Raw genomic sequence first — 19,186 nt, 5'->3', positions numbered from 1 at the left:
CATGCACGCACACACACACACACACACACACACGTACACAGAGTCCCAGTGAGGCAATATTTCATTGTTCCAGATGTGGATGGCGTGAGCGATGCTCTCCTCCTGGCGGTACCTCTCCTTCATCTGTCGTTTCTTCTTCTGGGCCTCCTTCATCTCTGAGAGACACACAGAGAGACATGGATGAATGAGAGACAGACACAGAGACATGAATGAATGAGAGACAGGCACAGAGACATGAATGAATGAGAGACAGACACAGAGACATGGATGAATGAGAGACAGGCACAGAGACATGAATGAATGAGAGACAAACACAGAGACATGAATGAATGAGAGACAGACACAGAGAGACGTGGATGAATGAGAGACAGACACAGAGACATGAATGAATGAGAGACACACAGAGAGACGTGGATGAATGAGAGACAGACACAGAGACATGAATGAATGAGAGACACACAGAAAGACGTGGATGAATGAGAGACAGACACAGAGAGACATGGATGAATGAGAGACAGACACAGAGAGACATGGAGAACAATGAACTAGAGTCTGTGCTGGGTGGCCGTAGCTTAGTGGGTTGGTCTCGCCAGGCCAGACTACAATTCCACAATCTCTGACTGCTATATAGAGTCTGGAACTCTACCCGAAAGCTGAGGAAGGAAGCTGCCATCTACATGGGCATTAAATGGACAAGGACTGACAGATACAAAGATCTCCAAATATGGGCATATTAGTCGGATCGGCGGTGCGACGATCCGACTGATATGCCCTCACATCTAGCCCTCTAGATATGAACCTCTAGTATTTAAACAAGACCAGGAGACCTGGTTCTGCCAGACCCAGAATGAAGCTGATGATCTGATGAGCTTTACTTAATTACATACTTGTGACATAATAATGATGTCATGAATAGTTCGTGACGAAAGGGGACGAAAGGGGGTCAGACTTTTTTTGGCTGGGGCCGGAGGACAAAGTGACAGACTTTTTTTTGGCTGGGGCCGGAGGACAAAGTGACCATGCCCATGTATGGACGAAACAGGTACAAAGCCTCATGTAAGCCCGACCCCTTGGGTCTGGCAAATACTGAATGAAATTTTCATTTCTGCTAAGCAGCGAGCTATATATGCTTCAAATAACTAGATTTACAGTAGGAGATGGAGGGAGGGCAACAGTATGACTATTAGTTGGTAGAGACGCTGTCTGGTTATCAGAAGGTCACTGGTTCGCAGTTCGGCCCTGGTCTATGTGTCGAAGTGTCCCTGAGCAAGACACCAATTCCCTAACCCCCCACCCCCTGAGTACTCATCATAACCATGTGAACTGAATTTCCCCCACGGGACTTAATATACAAATCTAATGAGTAAATCCGTACAAGCCTGTGGCTGAAATGTTCAAGAGTGTATGTACCTCTCCTCTTGGCTCCAGCCACCATCTCTTCATACTCCTGTTTGTGTCTCTGAGCCTCTTCTAGACACTTAGCAGGCAGGTTCCTACACACACACACACACACACACACACACACACACACACACACATCATCAAAAGCCTTAATGTCTCACTGTACCATGTACGGTTTACATTTCTGACTAATTAAGCATTCAATCAATCAATCAAGTTACAATAAACATGACATTTCAGGTATAAATCACTGATCTTTTAGACTGAAATTTTTGTTCTAAATTACATTAAAAGTTCACATAATGCCAAAATATTACAGTATTTTATTATAGAATCAATCTAATATATATTCCACAGTGCAGTGGTCCATTACATTAAATACATGCATCAACAGCATGTCAAGAATGATGCACTATTGGAGATATAGTATTATAGTCTGTGTCTGGGTTTTACTGTAAATCCTGTTGTCTTGAGTGTTTTTATGCACCTCCTTGGCAAAACAAATTACACAGCTCAGCGTCTAATATTTTACATGTAGATCCCTCTTACGATCATGACATATTAGTAACACTTTTTTAAACGTTTGCACAAAATAGGGAGGGCAGGTCAAAAGTAGAGCTGTGTCACGATCATAAAAGTTTAGTTAGTTTACATACAAAAAAAATCGACTAATTGCGATTATGTAATAATTGTGACAGGCCTAGTATAAGTGTCAGAGACTCACGGTGGCCTGTCTTCCAGGATCAGAGCTGTGGTGGAGAGGGGCTCAAACTCCAGGTTCCTCCTCTTCCCCGCAGCCACCGGGGGGCGCTGTGAACACGGCAGCTCAGATGAGCCCTTCAGCTGGTCCTCCTACACAGAACAACAAAACAGGAACTAATGTCACTTCTAGTCAGAGATGATACTTCATTGAGGAAGCTAGGCCATCCAACACTTAGAGAAGGGATACTTTAGGATCTTAACAATTCACTCTTTAACGTTATGATTCCTTAACGGTTTTCTTTAAAATAAAAAAGCTTTTGATTAACAAACTCAATCAATACTGTAGTAGTATTGCATACATATTATTGTAGTGGTTCTCAAGTGAGGACCAGAGACCCTCAGGGTTACTTGAAGGGGTTCCAAATGGACCTTACAGGTCTGTAACTCTGAGAGTGTACAAATGAAACCAAACGGACCCATTTGTACACTCTCAGAGTTATGGTGGTCCTTGAAATTAAAAAGTTTGAGAACCCCTGGTATTGTAATTGTATAGCAGACATGAAGTCCACACAACCCTACCTACGCTTCACCACTAGGTGGCAAAATGGTACACAAATGGTCTCCTGGTGCTAGATCATGCAAGAGTGCGTTGCTAGGACAGAGGAAGGTCGATTTGTCTCTATGAAAAATTACATTTTAGTGTCCAAATGTTCTAAAGATGTGTGGCTTCTGGCTTGTGAACACTGGTGTATGTGTATATGTGTGTAGGTATGTATGTACAGTACACTATACATACCTACAGCTGGGCCATATTATGACACAGCTGAGCTAAGCAACTGGGAACATGTAAGAGCTGTTAGTGTGTGTGTGTGTGTGTGTGTGTGTGTGTCTGTGTGTGTGTCTGTGTGTGTGTGTGTGCGTGCGTGCGTGCGCAAAACCACACAGACGCTGTCTAAGCAACCAAAAGTGCACAAGTGCGCATTTTTTGTGCATGTGTATGCACTTGGATCTTCCCTATTTAAGCCACAATGTGTGTGTGTGTGTGTGTGTGTGTGTGTGTGTGTGTGTGTGTGTGTGTGTGTGTGTGTGTGTGTGTGTGTGTGTGTGTGTGTGTGCGTGCATGCATGGTGTTGCATTTGGCAGAAGATATGGACAGCTGTTTAATCCTTTAATGCAGTTCAGTAAATAACCACCAGGGGGCCCCCCACAGGAAACAACTTTCCACTGGTTTTTCCTACACTTTAGTCACAAATCAAACACATTCCAATCCAGACTGCATAGTTCAAAAAAGCCTATAGTAACACACTTGACTGGAGAGACCTCTTAATCTTAGATGTGTCAATAGGTTTTGATCTTCTATTGGCTAGGTATTAGACCAGGCTTAGCATTATGTTAATATAGCACTTTTTAAAACATATTGTACTCCACTATATACAGCTTGTGGTGCCGATATAGTCATGCAAAGCTGAAAAAACTTCAGGTGGCATATAATGATGCATTTTGAATATTGCTTAAACTCCCAAGGTGGACGGGTGCAAGTGAAAAGCAAGTCTTTTGCACACCTACAAGGCGATAGGTGTGTAGGAGAAGACCCAACGAGGGCCCCAACACACTGAATGAAAAACTCCCGTACACTGTCTTCAAATGCAAAAAAAAAATGATTTAATGGGAATACAACAACGTTGTTAACTAATAAGTTTTTAACTAATATGGGCTTTAATGGAGTGAAATCTGTCTGGTACTCAGGCTATCTCTGTGTTGTTGTTGTCTGTTTTGCATCTCAGTTTTTCTATGGACCTGTTGTGTCTGAAATCAAGTTCATCTGTAGAGCCGTGGGGTACTGCGCTCAGTGAAGTATAAAGGGTTGTTTCTGTAAGAACAGATAATCTATCTCACCTCCTGTCTCCTTCCTTCCTATCTCACCTCCTCTCTCCTTCCTTCCTATCTCACCTCCTCTCTCCTGTGCGACGTGTCCTAACATCTGTGTTGTCTGGCTGACTTTCACCTCATGACTCATCAGGCTGGAGTCACCACCCCCCCCACACCCACACACACACACGTTACAGCTGGTTCTGAATAGTCAAAGTACATTTCCAAGTGTCTTCCAAGGTGCTAAGTCAGAGTCTTTCTATCACCTTCCAACAACCGAGCTCAGCACTTCATGGCAATCTGCTCATTCTGCTCTTTTGACCAAGGCTTGACGACCATGCAGGCTTATGCAAAGATTAAAATGTAATTTAGATAGCATGAGATTTAGACAGATGCCAGGTTTCTTTGTTGACCTAGCATCCTATAGTTTGTATAGTTTCAATGTACAGATTTTTTTATTGATATTATAATGTTTAGACCAATGGTTCTCAAACTTTTTTATACCACAACCCTAAAATATGAGGGATGATCTTCAAATATCGTACTATTTTTACCCAGCAGTCAAAAAAACTAATGTCAAATCTATAATATGGAACAAAGACAATACATTCACCATTCAGGGAAGTTTTAAATGGCACAGCATAAACAAATATTTACATTATGATAGATCACAAAAATTCATGATTCCATGACACAAAATAGTGTATTTTGATTACATTTCTGTTGATTAAATAATAGATTAATAATTAGACCACAGTTATATGACCATTAGTCATATAATAAAACATCATGAGACCAGAAGAAGCATTCTTCAGATGAGCTGCAATGCTCCATGCTTCAGGTCATATGATCATCAGCTACATGCTTCCCAGAAACACTAAAGACTTGGTTTGTACTCTTTGAGTCTCCTACCGTAGACCCCGACAAAAAAGGTCATTTTGGGGGTGAACTATCCCTTTAAATCTGACTTGCCTAAACCTGCAGATACTGTACCCAGTTACATACATTTTTCAGAATGGACACAATTATATACTTTTTTAATACAGAATGAGATCATATCGACATCCGTTTATATCGGTTGTCGTCCATAATGGCAAATATTATATCAGATATCGATATCGGCCAGAAATGTCACATCAGTGAAACCCTAAATTTGACCAATGTTTGACCATTTTTATATTACAGTTAGCTGATTACTTTTGATTATTATCAGTAATTATGAGTTTTAGAGGTATTAAAAAGGTCTTAAAAGTAATTAAATAGACACTTTAGAAATGTGCAGATAACCAGTACACACTTATACTGTGTGTATGTTGCTTTGTTTACTGTGTGAGTGAGAAAACAATGTTGTTCATTAAGCAAATCATCTGGGGACCCCCAAAAATAATTTGGGGTCCCGACCCACAGTTTGAGATCCAGTGTACCACCAATTACCCATGTTTTGACCCAATTAATTGATTAACTTAAGTGTTCAGTTTTTTTTTTACTATGTAAGATACAACATGTAAGATTAATAAAAGAGCTGCTCTACAAGCTCACATGTCGCATCGTTCGTGACTGGTTTGGTAAAGCTGGTCAGATGGCTTTTGGTAGCTGGTCAGTCTCATTCACACATTTACAACATCACAGGTCCGATTCCGGCTGGATGGTGTTGAATGAGTATGTCTTGTGTAATGAGTGAATGGATTTCTGTGTGTGTGCGCGTGTGTGTGCGCGCGCTCGGGGGGTTGGGCACCAGCTGGGGCTGCAGCTGTGGAGAGTAAAAAGGGACTGCCTAGCAACCACACACACACACACACACACACACACACACAAAATGGTCAAATCAATTACATCCCCTCTGGTCTCTCTCTCTCTCTCATTCTGTCCATCAGTTATTGAACAGTATTCTAAAGGTCTTTTCACGCAGGAAGCAACACACAATGCCTGCGTTCTCGCTTGGATCCACGGGGTTGGGCTGCACTTCGAGACCAAGATTCAGCAGCATCTTCACTGATTTACCTGACTAATCTGTTATCGTAAATGGACTGCATTGATATCGTTGCTGTCGGGGCAGAAACCTCTCATCTCCATATTCTAACTTTTCGTAACGCCCTACTTGATTATACTACAGCGTCACACTTACAGTAAGTATCAAAAGTAGCAGATCAGCAAGCTCTAAAGCTTGTAGATCTGCTACTTTTACTGTTTTTGAATTTGAATCCTGAAAAGTAACAGTTTTGGACGTATGTCGAGGTTTCCAACCGAAAGAGACGATATAGTGCCTTTCTAGTCTTTTAGACCCTTCAAAAGGGCTTTACAAAGTATTTCACATTCACACAAACGATGGCGGAGGAAGCCATGCCAGGCACCAACCAACCTGCTCAGCATCAGTTAGCAGTTCAACCCCTAACTGGGTTAGCTAACTCAGGGGGATCGAACCCCTGATCGAACCCGGAACCTTTGGATCCCGAGACGGCCGCTCTACCTCCTGAGCCACTACCACTGTTATCATCAGTAACCTCAAACCAGCATTTGTGAGACTGTGTGCGTGTCTGTGTTTGTATTACTATACGGACCAAAAGAAAAAGTGTTTTATGGTTGAAAAACTAATTTTTAGAGATACGTTTACAATTAGAAAAAAAGATTCAGGTTGGGGGTTAGTGTTATGATTAAACATTTAGAAGTTAGGTTTAGGGATTAGAGATAGAGCTATAAACTTAGTTGCACGCTGGTGTTGCGCACCGAAAAATTGTGCTGCAATTTTTGGCTTTAGGCTTAAGTTTAAAAATGGCAATAAAAATAAATGGCATTCATAAAATCACTGTCTTAAAATGTTGATGTCCTCACAAGCATAGTACAAATCTGTGTGTATGTGTGTGTGCGCGTGCGTGCGTGCGCTGGAGTCTGTGCACGTGTGTAGTGTACCTGTTGTGCGGTGGGACTGGGAGGGTCCTCCTTCGACGTTTTCCCGAACAGCCGCCACCCTGTTGCGTTCTGGCATGGAGGCACCTTGGGCTCTTTGGCTTTCCTAGTGAACAGACTCCTGGAGAAGACAGAGAGACGGAGAGATATAGTGAAACCAGTACAACTGATATTATAAACCAGTTGAACCAGGGCAATGTGAGCTGAATGGAGAGATCAGGGATGCACAATAAAACCTTTCAGCAATGTGACCCAGAAATGGGTGAGCCGTGCTTGTTGTCGCCACCCAAAGCCAATGTAGTGTTTGTTCCCTCGTAATCTCTCAATAAGACACCATCGCCCTAAACATGTAGTGTTGCTGTTAGAAGCAATAAACACAGAAGCACCCGGGAGGAAGTGGACTAAGAAAGGGGAGGAGACAAACCGAGTTCCTGTCTGTACACAAAAAAGGAGGTGGTGCCCCCTCCTATATCGTTTTGCCGAAAGGGTTCCCAGATTGATTCTCTAGTGACCAAACTTTGGGTCTTGACCCGCAGCTTGGGTACCACTGACAGAGAATAAACTATATCAGCGAGAGAGAGAGAGAATGAGGGAGAGAACAAATGTGTGTGCGCGCGTACGTGCAGGAATGTGGAGCTCTCAAACTCCACATAATATTAACATATTATTTTAATCAAGGACGTGAACAACTCATGATCGATCACATCTGATTCCAGTGAATAAACAGAATATGGATCCATGATGTTGCTGAACTGTGTTATCGTGGACAATATGGAGGGCAGGGCATGCTGAATATTAAACAGTTTCATATCATCTTCAAGCCTTGGAGTCCTGCTGCCTGTCTCTGTTCCTGTCTGCCAAACTGTCTGTCTGCGTGTCTGTCTTTCAGCATGTCTTCTTCTATATCTGTCTATCTGCCTGTCAGCCTGTCTGTCTGTCTGTCTGTCTGCCTGTCTGCCTGCTGAGACAGCTGAGCGTGACATTGTGTCCAGCTGTTGAGGTCTGAAACCATCAAAAACATGAAATGAAACCCAGATGAGGATTTGAACCATCAACTGTTGACTTCCTGTATTCAGACTCACAGCGAATCGTTGGGGCCGTTTCCTGTCTCAGTCTGATGGAGAAATGGAAGAAGAGGGACTTTGTTTGCACGCACGCACACACGCACACACACACACACACACACACACACACACACACACACTAAGGCAACACAGACTGTCAATTAGTCAGGCAGGTCATTTAGCCTGTCAGTCACACAACAAAAGGCTGTAGTTATGTGTGAAATGGGAGGCTGTGGGTGATCTGTAAATAGACACACGGTGGACTACTGCCAGTGGTGGAAAGTAACTAAATACATTTACTCAAGAACTGTACAATTTTGAAGAGGCACTTTTACTCCTACTCTTCTAAATCTCAGAGGCAAATATTGTACTTTTAACTCCACAACAATTATTTGAAAACTTTAGTAACTTAGTTACTTTGTAGATTTTGATTATAAAACATACATTAACCACGTCAGCCTTAAACTTTGGCTACCGGTATTTGAAAATAGCCGATCTACAAGCTCACAACGCATCACATCACAGCGCGTTGTGAGGTTGTAGATTGTCTATTTTCAAAAGAGAAAGTTAATACATTGTATGATACCTTGTGAAACAAGGGACATTCTGCATGAGTACACAAATGGTACTTTAAGTATATTTTGATTCCAATACTTTTGTACTTCTACTCAAGTACATTTTCAATACAGAACTTTTACTTGCAACAGTGTTTCTACATTGCAGTATTGATACTTTTACTTAAGTAAAAAAAAACAATTGCCACTGCTGCCCCGTCCTGTCCTTATGTGACAAAGACAAGCACTAATAAAAGTCACCACAAGGGGATCAGCAAATGGCAACTGTAGGGTAGCAAAGAGCAAAACCACTTTCAGTCATCTTTTTCAGTAAAAGGGATAGACTTGTGGAATGCCTTAGCAACTGAAATAAAAAATAAAACTGATCTCAAACTATTAAAATGAAAAGGTAAAATACTGGTTGAAATCAAACCAAAGCTGCGAACACTAATATGTTATGCACGTTTTAAAACGTTAATGTCATTGCTTTCATGACAATAACCTGTTATTGCTTTTGTACTGGTTTAGATTAGAGCTTCTTGCATGTGCTTATTATGATTGGATTATTTATTTATTTTAACTAGGTATTTATATAGAAAGGCCTAAACCAGGGACATGGGTCGCAAACCCCACATACAATGCAACGGTTTCAGAGAGAGAGCGAGCGCGAGAGCGAGAGAATGATAGGACAATAAAGAGAGAGAGGCCAAGTAGGAGGAATCTGGTGTGGGAAACTAACTGTATACTGACCTCAACCACAAAACACTGCACAGAGTCGTGCAGACAGCCCAGAGGACAGTGGTTCTCAAAGTGTGGTCCAGGGACCCTCTCAGGGTTCCTTGAGGGGGTTCCAAGGAACAGGTCTGTAACTCAAGAGTGAACAAATGGAACCAAATGGACCTGAAAGGGTCCATTTGATTCCATTTTGTACGCTCTCAGAGTTATGGGGGTTCTTGACATTAAAACCTTTTGAGAACCACTGATCCAGTACATAATGCAACAGATGTTATGGCAGTATAAAGGCCAAAGAATTGTAAAGAAATAAAAATCCTAGCCGCCACAACCGAGGACTGTTTCAGATGCTACTGTACCACATGACAAACACTTCCAGTCATCCACAAGACCAATGGCAGTGAGAATAATAAGTAATAAGTTAAGAAATAGCTATGTATTAATCATAGATAGCAGGTGCTTTGAATGTGCTGTGTGCATTGATTGGTCCTACATCTAAATATAGTCTCTGTCGGGTGGAAACCGCCAAAACTGTCCAAAACTGTCCAAAACTGTCCAAAACTGTCCAAAACTGTCCAAAACTGTTACTTTTCAGGATTCAAATAAAAAATAGCTAAAAGTAGCAGATCTAGGTGATCAGATTTATGATAGACTTACACTATAGGCCTGTTGCCCGTCTTCCTAAACACACACACACAGGAATGCACGAGCGCGCACACAAACACAGTTGCAATTTTGTCTGCTTATTTCTTTGTGTCATCACTTAAAATTTCACTTGTTCATCCTGTATGAGTTCTCTCTCCCCTAATTGGATAACATTTGTATCCTGACCTGAAAATGCAATTTCTGTTTACCAAAGAGCTGGAGAGACAAGCGGACTCCCATTACTTGAAAAACTCTCTATAGCATTTATTTCATTTTCATTTATACGTTTCTTTGGAAGGGACAGCACATATTAATGAACACCAAACATACAATGCTGTGTAAATACACCAGATTTAGCAAGAATGCTAATTTCCATCCGTTACAGAAAACAAGCAACATTACAAAAAAAAGAGCACATATAAACATTACTGAAAGGGTACAAACAGAAGAGGAACAAAAAAATGTGAACTGAAAGGGTACAAACAGAAGAGGAACAAAAAACTGTAAAAAGGCAATGAATATCACAATTTAAAGCAATTTGACACGTATTTTAACAAAGGACAATCACTTACCCTACTTTTAAGTGTTAATACATGGAGTGGGGTAGGCAGAGTACCGGAATAAAGCATGGAGACAAGAGGGGTTGGGATCCAGAGTTATCGTAGGAAATGGATCCAACATTGAGGAACTGGAATAGGTTCCATCACATTTTGGAACCGTTTCACACTGTCAGAGCTGGTATGTGGACTTCACAATACCAGTGGTTGACATTTTTCAACATGGAAACAATTAGTAGGATTATGACGATTGTGCTAAAATATATTGCGATTATCTCAAATACCGGTATTGTGAGTTGTGACAGGCCTACCGAGGTATGTAGAAAAGCATCTCTGAACTCTGAACACCTCTAACTTGGAGGCAGAATGGCTACAGCAGCAGAAAGCCACACCACATGCCACTCCTGTCAGCTAACTGTAAGAACAGGAAACTGAGGCAGCAATTTGCACAGGCTCACCAAAATTGGACAATAGAACATTGGTTCTCAAACGTTTCAGGCCGCGACCGCCCAAAATAATCACTTTAGACAGATACCCTGTACACTTGTTTACTGTTGAGTGAGAAAACAATGTTGCACAATAAGTTAAAGGGATATTTCACTTTCAAAAAAACTTTTGGTAATTTTATCGTCTACTCAGGCGAGGGGGCCATGTTTTTTCAATTACTTTTTTCATTTATAATTTTTTTTTTTTTTTTGAAAATTAAAAAAATAAAATACAATAAAGAAATAAAATAAAATAAATGAAAAGAAATATCGGAAAAACACGGCCCCCTCACGCATTAGGAGGGCAGGGTGACTCACCAGAACCGGTCTTTTCGACGAATCTAACATGATTAAAATGGAGTTTGAAGTTACAACGGGTTTGTATAGGAAGGGGGCGTGTCTGATAAAATGAATATCAAATATATAAATACTGAATCGAGCAACTTAAAAACTCTCTGGGGGCTCACAAAGGCCTGAGTAGATGATAAAATGACCAAACGTTTTTTTGAAAGTGAAATATCCCTTTAATCATCTGGGGACCCCCGACTCACAGTTTGAGAACCGCTGCATACAAGATTCCTTGTAAATCATAGAGACGGTTGTGCGCGAAAAACCCCAGTAGAACAGTCGTTTCTGAAATAACCATGGTGGCACCAACAACCATGATGCCACCATAACCCCATTCAATCCGGGAAGCACGCATCTGTGTCATTGTAGATTTGAGCCATAACCATTATTTTATACTTTGGCGATTCAAAAATAGCAGATCTGAGATCCGAGTTTGTAGATCTGCTAAAGAAAGCCAAAGAAATCTAAAATGACCATCAACAGTTGATGGTTAAAGGTCACTTCAATCACCTTTCCCCCCATTCTGATGCTTGGGTTGAACTGCAGCTGATCATCTTGACCACGTGTACATGCCTAAATGCTTTTGAGTTGCTGCCTTGATCATACTACAGCGTCACACAAAAGCATCAAAAGTAGCAGATCTACAAGCTCGAAACAAGGCAATTTTGAGCTTGTCAATCTGCTACTTTTGCTATTCTAGAACATAAAAGCAAGTTTTGGACATACAGTATGAGGTTTCCACCAGTAGAGACGATATACATACATCTATTTTAGATGTAGGACTAATCAATGCACAAAAGTACCTTCAAAGCACCTCAAAGGGTGCTATGATTAATGCACATGATATGCTATTTCTTAACTTACTTATTATTCTCAATTCCTTCTTTTGTTATTGTTGTGATTGTTACTAGAGGAACTGAAACCAAAGAATTGTACTTGTGTACGCTACTCTATATATCGCTATATATATATATATATATTTGGATAAATGAGGTTTCCACCCGACGTAGATAATAATGAGAAGTAACATACAATTTTTGAGAGAGAGAGAAAGACCAGATCAGTTCAGTTCAGATCAGTTACAATGGAACTGGGGAGTGACTAAATAGAGGATATGATCTGGTTTCTCTATCTACATCTCTCCTCTCTCGTTCTACAATAAAAGCATACATATATCACATGATCTCAAATTACATCGCCCACTTTCCTCTCTCTCTCTCTCTCTCATTCTCTCAGTTTAACCCATTCAAACCGGGAAAGCATCCGTGTCCATTTTATACAAGCGCTATGAGCTTGTAGATCTGCTATTTTTAAATTGTGGAAAATGTGTGCAAATCTTTGCTTCTGGGGATTCTACAAATGTCTTCTAAAACAGCTTTTTTTTTCAAACTTATGTTGCTATAATATCAGTGGTTCTCGAACTTTTTCATGTCAAGGTCGCTTTCAAAAATCTATATCCAAAGATTTGCACTAATATTCAAAAAAAAAAAAAAAAGAAGATCTACAAGTTCGTAGCGCGGTGCAGCGCTATGAGCTTGTATATCTGCTATTTTTGAATAGCCCAAAGAAATCTTAAAAGGACTCACTATGCGTTCCCGGATTGAATGGGTTAAGAGAAACTATTAGACTAAACAGTGTTTACATCTTCTCTACAGGTGTCAATGCATCGTACACAGGTGTCTGTCTCACTGCACCATACAGTATCATAGTATCAGTATCACTGCATCCTAAAGGAATCTGTCTCACTGTCTCACTGCATTGTACAGTCTCACTGACCAGCCTCACTGCAGCAGCATCACACACGTGTCTCACTGCATCACACATGTCTCTCACTGTATCTGTCTCACTGCATTGTACATGTGTCTCACTGCATCAGGTGTCTCACTGCATCGCACAGTTATCTGTCTCTCTGCATCACACAGGTGTCTCACTGCATCGTACAGGTATCCGTTTCACCGCACCATACAGGTGCCTCACTGCAATGTACAAGTGTGTGTGTGTGTGTGTGTGTGTGTGTTGCTGCTGGTGTACCCTGTGTATATTCCCCGGGGACACATGTGTTCTGATATTGATTGAGGCTGACAGAAAGGATAGCCATGGTATGGTAACCCACAACACCACCACCTGTGTGTGTGTGTGTGTGTGTGTGTGTGTGTGTGTGTGTGTGTGTGTGTGTGTGTGTGTGTGTGTGTGTGTGTGTGTGTGTGTGTGTGTGTGTGTGTGTGTGTGTGTGTGACTGTGTGCATGCATCGTATGCACTAACCTGGTGAAGAAGTCGGCAATCCCGAACCTCTTTGGCATCAGCTTGTGTTCAGAGGCGTCGTTCTGCTCCGCGAGATTGTCCGGGGCGCTCTGCCGCCGGCCGCCCGGCTCGAACCCCTCCTCTCCTCCAAAATAGAAGCCCCCTTCCCCTCCTCCCTCTTCGGGTGACAGCGGCGTGGCATCGCAGCTCAGGGACACCGTCACACTGGGGAGGTTAGTCCTCAAAGTCTGAGGCCTGGAGGGCAAACTGAAGTCTGCGGACCCTTCTCCAGAGTCCTCCTCCACCTCCTCCTCCTCCTCCTCATCACCTTCCTCCTCCCTGGGGCTGGGCTCTGTGCCGTGGCTGTCGCTGGTGAGGTTGGAGAGGGTAGACGCGGACGGACAAGACGAGGGGGGTTTGGCACTTAAATCGTCCGGGGTGGGAGGGCCCTCCTTAGAAGAAGGGTCCAATGCCTGTTCCTCCACCAGGGAGGAAGGAGGGAGCGAGAGTTGAGTGGGTTGAACGGTCTCCTCTTCTTCCCCGGCAGGGGGCTCGGCGGAGTTCGACTCTCCCCTGTGGTTGTTTTTATCGCCGCCACCTTGGCTATTCACACACGACCCGGCTGCTGAACCCACGGTCCCGGCGGGTACGCTTTCTTCGGGCGATTCTCTGTCCGGTTGACGGTTTGAATCTCGCTGCACGACACAGACCACGTCGAAGGGGACATTCGTTTTGTTCTGTGAGAAATACTCCTCAGAGTCGGAGTCGGAGGAGGAGGGGTGGTCACGTGTGGAGTCCGCCACGTTCGGAAGGTGCAACCCGCCGTTTGCTAGTTGTATTATTTCCTTACCGTCCGTGTCGCACAAACCACCGACAACCACGGGTTCAGACTCAGAGTTTGTCCGGGGGTCCGATAATAAAACGTCCCTGTGTTGTTTGCAGGGGGACATGTCCCCGCCCGGCCCAACGCTGTATCTCAGGTCGTCAACGTCCCCGTTGGGCAACGTCATGTCCGACACCGGCAATGATTCCACCCCACCACCGGCACAGTTCCTCTCCGGGTGTTTGCCCTGCTCACAGGGCAGCTGAGCGTGGACGAGGGAGGTCACCGACTCGGTGCCAACACCGTCTGCACATGGGCTGTCCCTGTCCCCGTCCCCTCCATCGTTCCCGTCCTCCCCAGACCATAAAACACTATGGTCCATGTCAGAAGACGGAACCGCGGGCGGTGGTGCCATTCCTGCCTCCTTTGCTGTACCCGCCACTCCATCTTCTCCTTTTCCTCCCTCTCCTCCTTCCAGAGATGCCATAATCCTCCTCTCCTCCTCCTCTGGTGACTCAGTGAATCCGTTGAGGAGGAGGAGGTCTCCACCGGCGCCGTGGTCTACGTCTGAGCTCACCCGGCTGTCTCGCGCTAGTCGCTCCTCCTGGAAGAGGCATTTCCTCCCCTCCGCCTCCTCCTCCGGCGCTGAAACCAAATCCAACACGATGGTGTCGTTTCCGTCCTGCAGCAGCAGGGCCGGTTTGCTGCAGCCGTCTCTGTTTACATTCCTACCGTTGCTGGTCACGTAAATACGACCTTTCCCCGCTTCACCTTCTTCTTCTTCGCCTTCCACCTCCTCTTCCTCTTGACCCGGGTAATCCTCTGCTTCCTCCTCCTCCTCACTCCCCGGGTCTACATCCACCCGAACCCCTCCGTCACCCTCCTCCTCCTCCTCAGTAACGGCCGGGTGTGTGTTGTTGTGGACACTGCGATTGATTGATAGATTGAATACTTTATTAGACAGAATTGCAAACAGCACGAGGTACAGCAGTCAAACACCTACGTCTAAAAGGACAACACAAAAAAAGTCCTGGTGGACTTGTTTGGAGGTCCTATGTATTCAATTCATCAACATAGCATAAAAAATACACCTAAATACAATATCATCACAAATATGAAACACTATATGTACAGAGTAGAAAAAAGTCCAGTGGACTTGTTTCCATTGAGATCCTATCTATGTATTCAATTCATCAACATAGCATTAAAAAAAAATACACCAAAAATACAATATCATCACAAATATAAAACACTATTATGTACAGAGTAGCAAAAAAGGGGGGTGAGGGGGGAGTGGGGTCTTTAAGGGAAACGCACCGCTTATTATCGAGTGTCAAACCTTCCCCTTCTCCTTCTTCCGTCTCCATCATGATGTCAACCTCCGTAAGGAGTGGACACGGAGGCAAAGCCACTAGTCCCCCCCAGGAGGCGAAGCCTCAGCCCCGGGCCGCGGCTCTTCCGTAGCCCGGTGCTGAGCGCTGCTCCGTCGGCCTAGCTCTCCGGCAGCAGCCGGTCCTCCTGGTGGTGTCGTCGTCCCCGTCGGTGGAAGAAGAACAGGAGGCTAACATGCTAATAATGATAACTCCACATTATTATAACGTTAAACGTTCACCGCGCGGGGGGGGATGTTTAATAGCGTATTATCGCGTCCCGTGTCTTTCTTTTACTGTGTCATAATGTGTTAATACGTGTCCTTTTAGAACGGTGTGTTTGAGAAGGTTTTGTTTGGTGTTAATTAAATCCCTCCGGTGCAGCGCGAGCGCTCCTCCGACCGACGATGGTCGCCATCTTGGAAAATACCCCCACGGTCGGTGTTGACAGGTTTGTGGGCGAGAAACAAGCAACGGTCTATGAAGGCAAGCCCAAAAGAAGCAACTATAATAATATATATATATATATATGTATATAACAATAATAATAAAAACAATAGCTTGAATATAGGCTACATGAGACCATTAAACCTACATAAATCGGCTATTTGAAAATAGCAGATCTACAACTTTTCTACGCTATTTTCAAAAAAGTCTTGAAGAAAATGTGTAAACATAATTTAGGAATGTAATGTGCAAATAAACAACTACACTGTAGAAACAAGCCCAAATAAACAACTACACTTTAGAAACAAGCCCAAATAAACAGCTACACTTTAGAAACAATACAAACAACAGTGTTGGAAAAGTTACTAAAACATAGTAATATATTACTTATTACATATTACTTGTTTAAAAAGTAATATAGTTACTTTACTTATTACTCCCTGCCAAAAGTAATAAGTTACTTTACTAGTTACTGGAAAAAAGTAATATATTACTTTAAGTTACATATTACTTTATAGTTACTTTCCAACACTGTGTTGGAAAAGTTACTAAAACATTACTTTCCAACACTGTGTTGGAAAAATTACTAAAACATAGTAATAAATTACTTATTACATATTACTTGTTTAAAAAGTAATATAGTTACTTTACTTATTACTCCCTGCCAAAAGTAATTAGTTACTTTACTAGTTACTGGAAAAAAGTAATAATATTACTTTAAGTTACATATTACTTTAGTTACTTTCCAACACTGACAAACAATCCCCAAAAAACCGCAACCCGCAACTACCAATATTTACAAGCAACTTTACTGAAAAACAAGCCCAAAGTCGCTTATAATAAGCAGACCTGGCAACGCTGCCCACGATGACGTCATGCCTTTCACCCAACTCTCAACTCTACATTTAAATTGTTGCTCAATAAATGATGATAATAATAATAATTATTATTATTATTATTATTATTATTATTGATGATGCTTTTGTTGATTGTACTATTTTACATTTTTTCTTTCTTTATTATTGTGCATTTACATTGTGTATAATGTAAATAAATTATATTGAAACCATATTGTAAATAAAGCTCCATTAGCTCTATTATACGAAGTGCAAGACATGAAGTGTATTATTAATATGACTGAAGAATTCAAAATTAAAAGTCATTGTTTTGACTGATGGTGTCAGGCGCCCTCTTTTGGCTGAAAAGCAAACTTCCATTCAAAGGTGCTGTAAAATTGTACTTACTTCTATGCTTATTGCTTAATAAGTAATAAGTATAATGTAGTTTTGTCTGTAGCTTTGCTTTTTTTTGGCGATGTCTCTCTAGAAAACGTTTTTAAATCTCTAAATATTCTTATTTAAACTTTAAAGGAGTAGTTCACCCAAAAAAAAAATCTGTCGCCAATAATTTGATGATCAGGTCAATAGGAAACTCTAGGTCTAGGAGACTACTCCGCCGGCCATCAAATTATTGGCTTAGGAATGCGACAAAAACTAAAACAATCTTGTGTGTGCAATTGATAGAAAATAAGTAATTTTTGGGGTGAACTACTCCTTTAAGGTTATATAAGGGTTAATTGCTGTTTTACTAGATCAGAGGTATTTGGAGATTTCCACGAAATATAGGCCTATTTTTTTTTTTACAAGGTAAAGGTCTGTGTGCAGTGGTGGAAAGTAAGTACATTTACACAAGTACTGTACACTTTAGATACAATTTTGAGGTACTTTTACTCTACTGGAGCTACTATTTCCAATTTGTTATACTGTTACTTACTCCTACTACTACACTACAATTATTAGAAAACGTTAGTTACCAGTTATTTTGTAGATTTGGATTATTATTACAAAAATTAACCACTTCAGCCCTATTCAAACTTTGTCTATTTTCAAAAGATTGTTAAAAAAAATTACCTGTGAAATGGGACATTCTGCATAATGGAAACTTATACCTTTGAACTTTTGAATTTACATTTATTGTAACAGAGTGTTTCTACTTTTCAGTATTATTTTATTAAAATGTTAAGTAAAAACATTTGTGTACTTTTACCAGTGTCTGTGTGTGCCTCTGTCTGTATGTCTTGAGCTAACCTCACAAACACATTGCTTGGGCACACTGTCAGTAGGCCACAGAAGTAGCCTATACATCCCCAATTTGTTTCCCACAGTTTATTCCATTTGAATACAATACTGCATATAAACACACATACACACACACACACACACACACACACACACACACACACACACACACACACACACACACACACACACACACACACACACACACACACACACACACACACACACACACACACACACACACGTACATATAACGTACGTGAAAGCAGATATGTACATAAATCATGATGATACACATTATGCAGATGTTTACATGATTTGAATTATATGCAGATATGTACATGATACACATCATATGCAGATACTGTATGTATATGATATGCATCAAATGTAAATGTGTACTTGATATGCATCATAGCAGATGTGTACATGATATGCATCATATGTAGATGCGTACTTGATATGCATCATATGCAGATGTGTACATGATATGCATCATAGCAGATGTGTACATGATACATGTATGCATCATATGCAGATGTTTTCATGATATGCATCATATCAGATGATATGCATCATATGCAGATGTGTACATAAAATGATATGCATATGCAGATGTGTACATGATAATATTTGCTACTCATGGTTTGGGTTAAACTGACGAGAAATGTTGGTCGACTTTTTTCATTGACAAAAACTAAATAAAAACGAAGCTATGATGACTAAAACTATGACTAAATATACTGACGATCTACGAGCTCACAACGCGTCATGCTGCGAGGCGTTGTGAGCTTGTAGATCAGCTATTTTCGGCAAATGTTCCCCATCACACAAAGATTTGGCGGACCCCCTGTAGTAACTCTGAGGACCCCCTAGGAGTTCCGGACCCCCTGTTGAAGAACCCTGTGTTACAGTATACATTGGTAGATTTTTGTGCTGGTGTAAGAAATGTTTGGTTGGACGGT

The 19,186-nt window shown here is 41.8% G+C and overlaps 1 protein-coding gene across 2 annotated transcripts in view; it reads right to left on the bottom strand.

Annotated features, from left to right (window-relative positions):
* LOC308100155 (uncharacterized protein) overlaps positions 1–16,106 on the bottom strand; it is a 36,477-nt gene extending 20,371 nt beyond the window's left edge. For both annotated transcript variants that reach the window (XR_013934415.1, XM_080449075.1), the window contains exons 1-6: positions 15,644–16,106; positions 13,525–15,252; positions 6,880–6,997; positions 2,126–2,253; positions 1,411–1,493; positions 38–155 (exon numbers count right to left, since the gene is read on the bottom strand). Coding sequence is in view for 1 of the 2 variants with exons in the window: in XM_080449075.1 (XP_080305201.1) it covers positions 38–155; positions 1,411–1,493; positions 2,126–2,253; positions 6,880–6,997; positions 13,525–15,252; positions 15,644–15,696 (2,228 nt within the window). In the remaining variant the exon portion in view is untranslated. The remainder of the gene's footprint in view (positions 1–37; positions 156–1,410; positions 1,494–2,125; positions 2,254–6,879; positions 6,998–13,524; positions 15,253–15,643) is intronic.
* Positions 16,107–19,186: the final 3,080 nt, after the last annotated feature.

This window comes from Gymnoscopelus braueri, assembly GCF_963280865.1.
Source record: "Gymnoscopelus braueri genome assembly, chromosome: 14".
Lineage (NCBI taxonomy): Eukaryota > Metazoa > Chordata > Actinopteri > Myctophiformes > Myctophidae > Gymnoscopelus > Gymnoscopelus braueri.
Note: the sequence above shows the minus strand (reverse complement) of the source record. Positions and strands in the feature narration are given on the sequence as shown.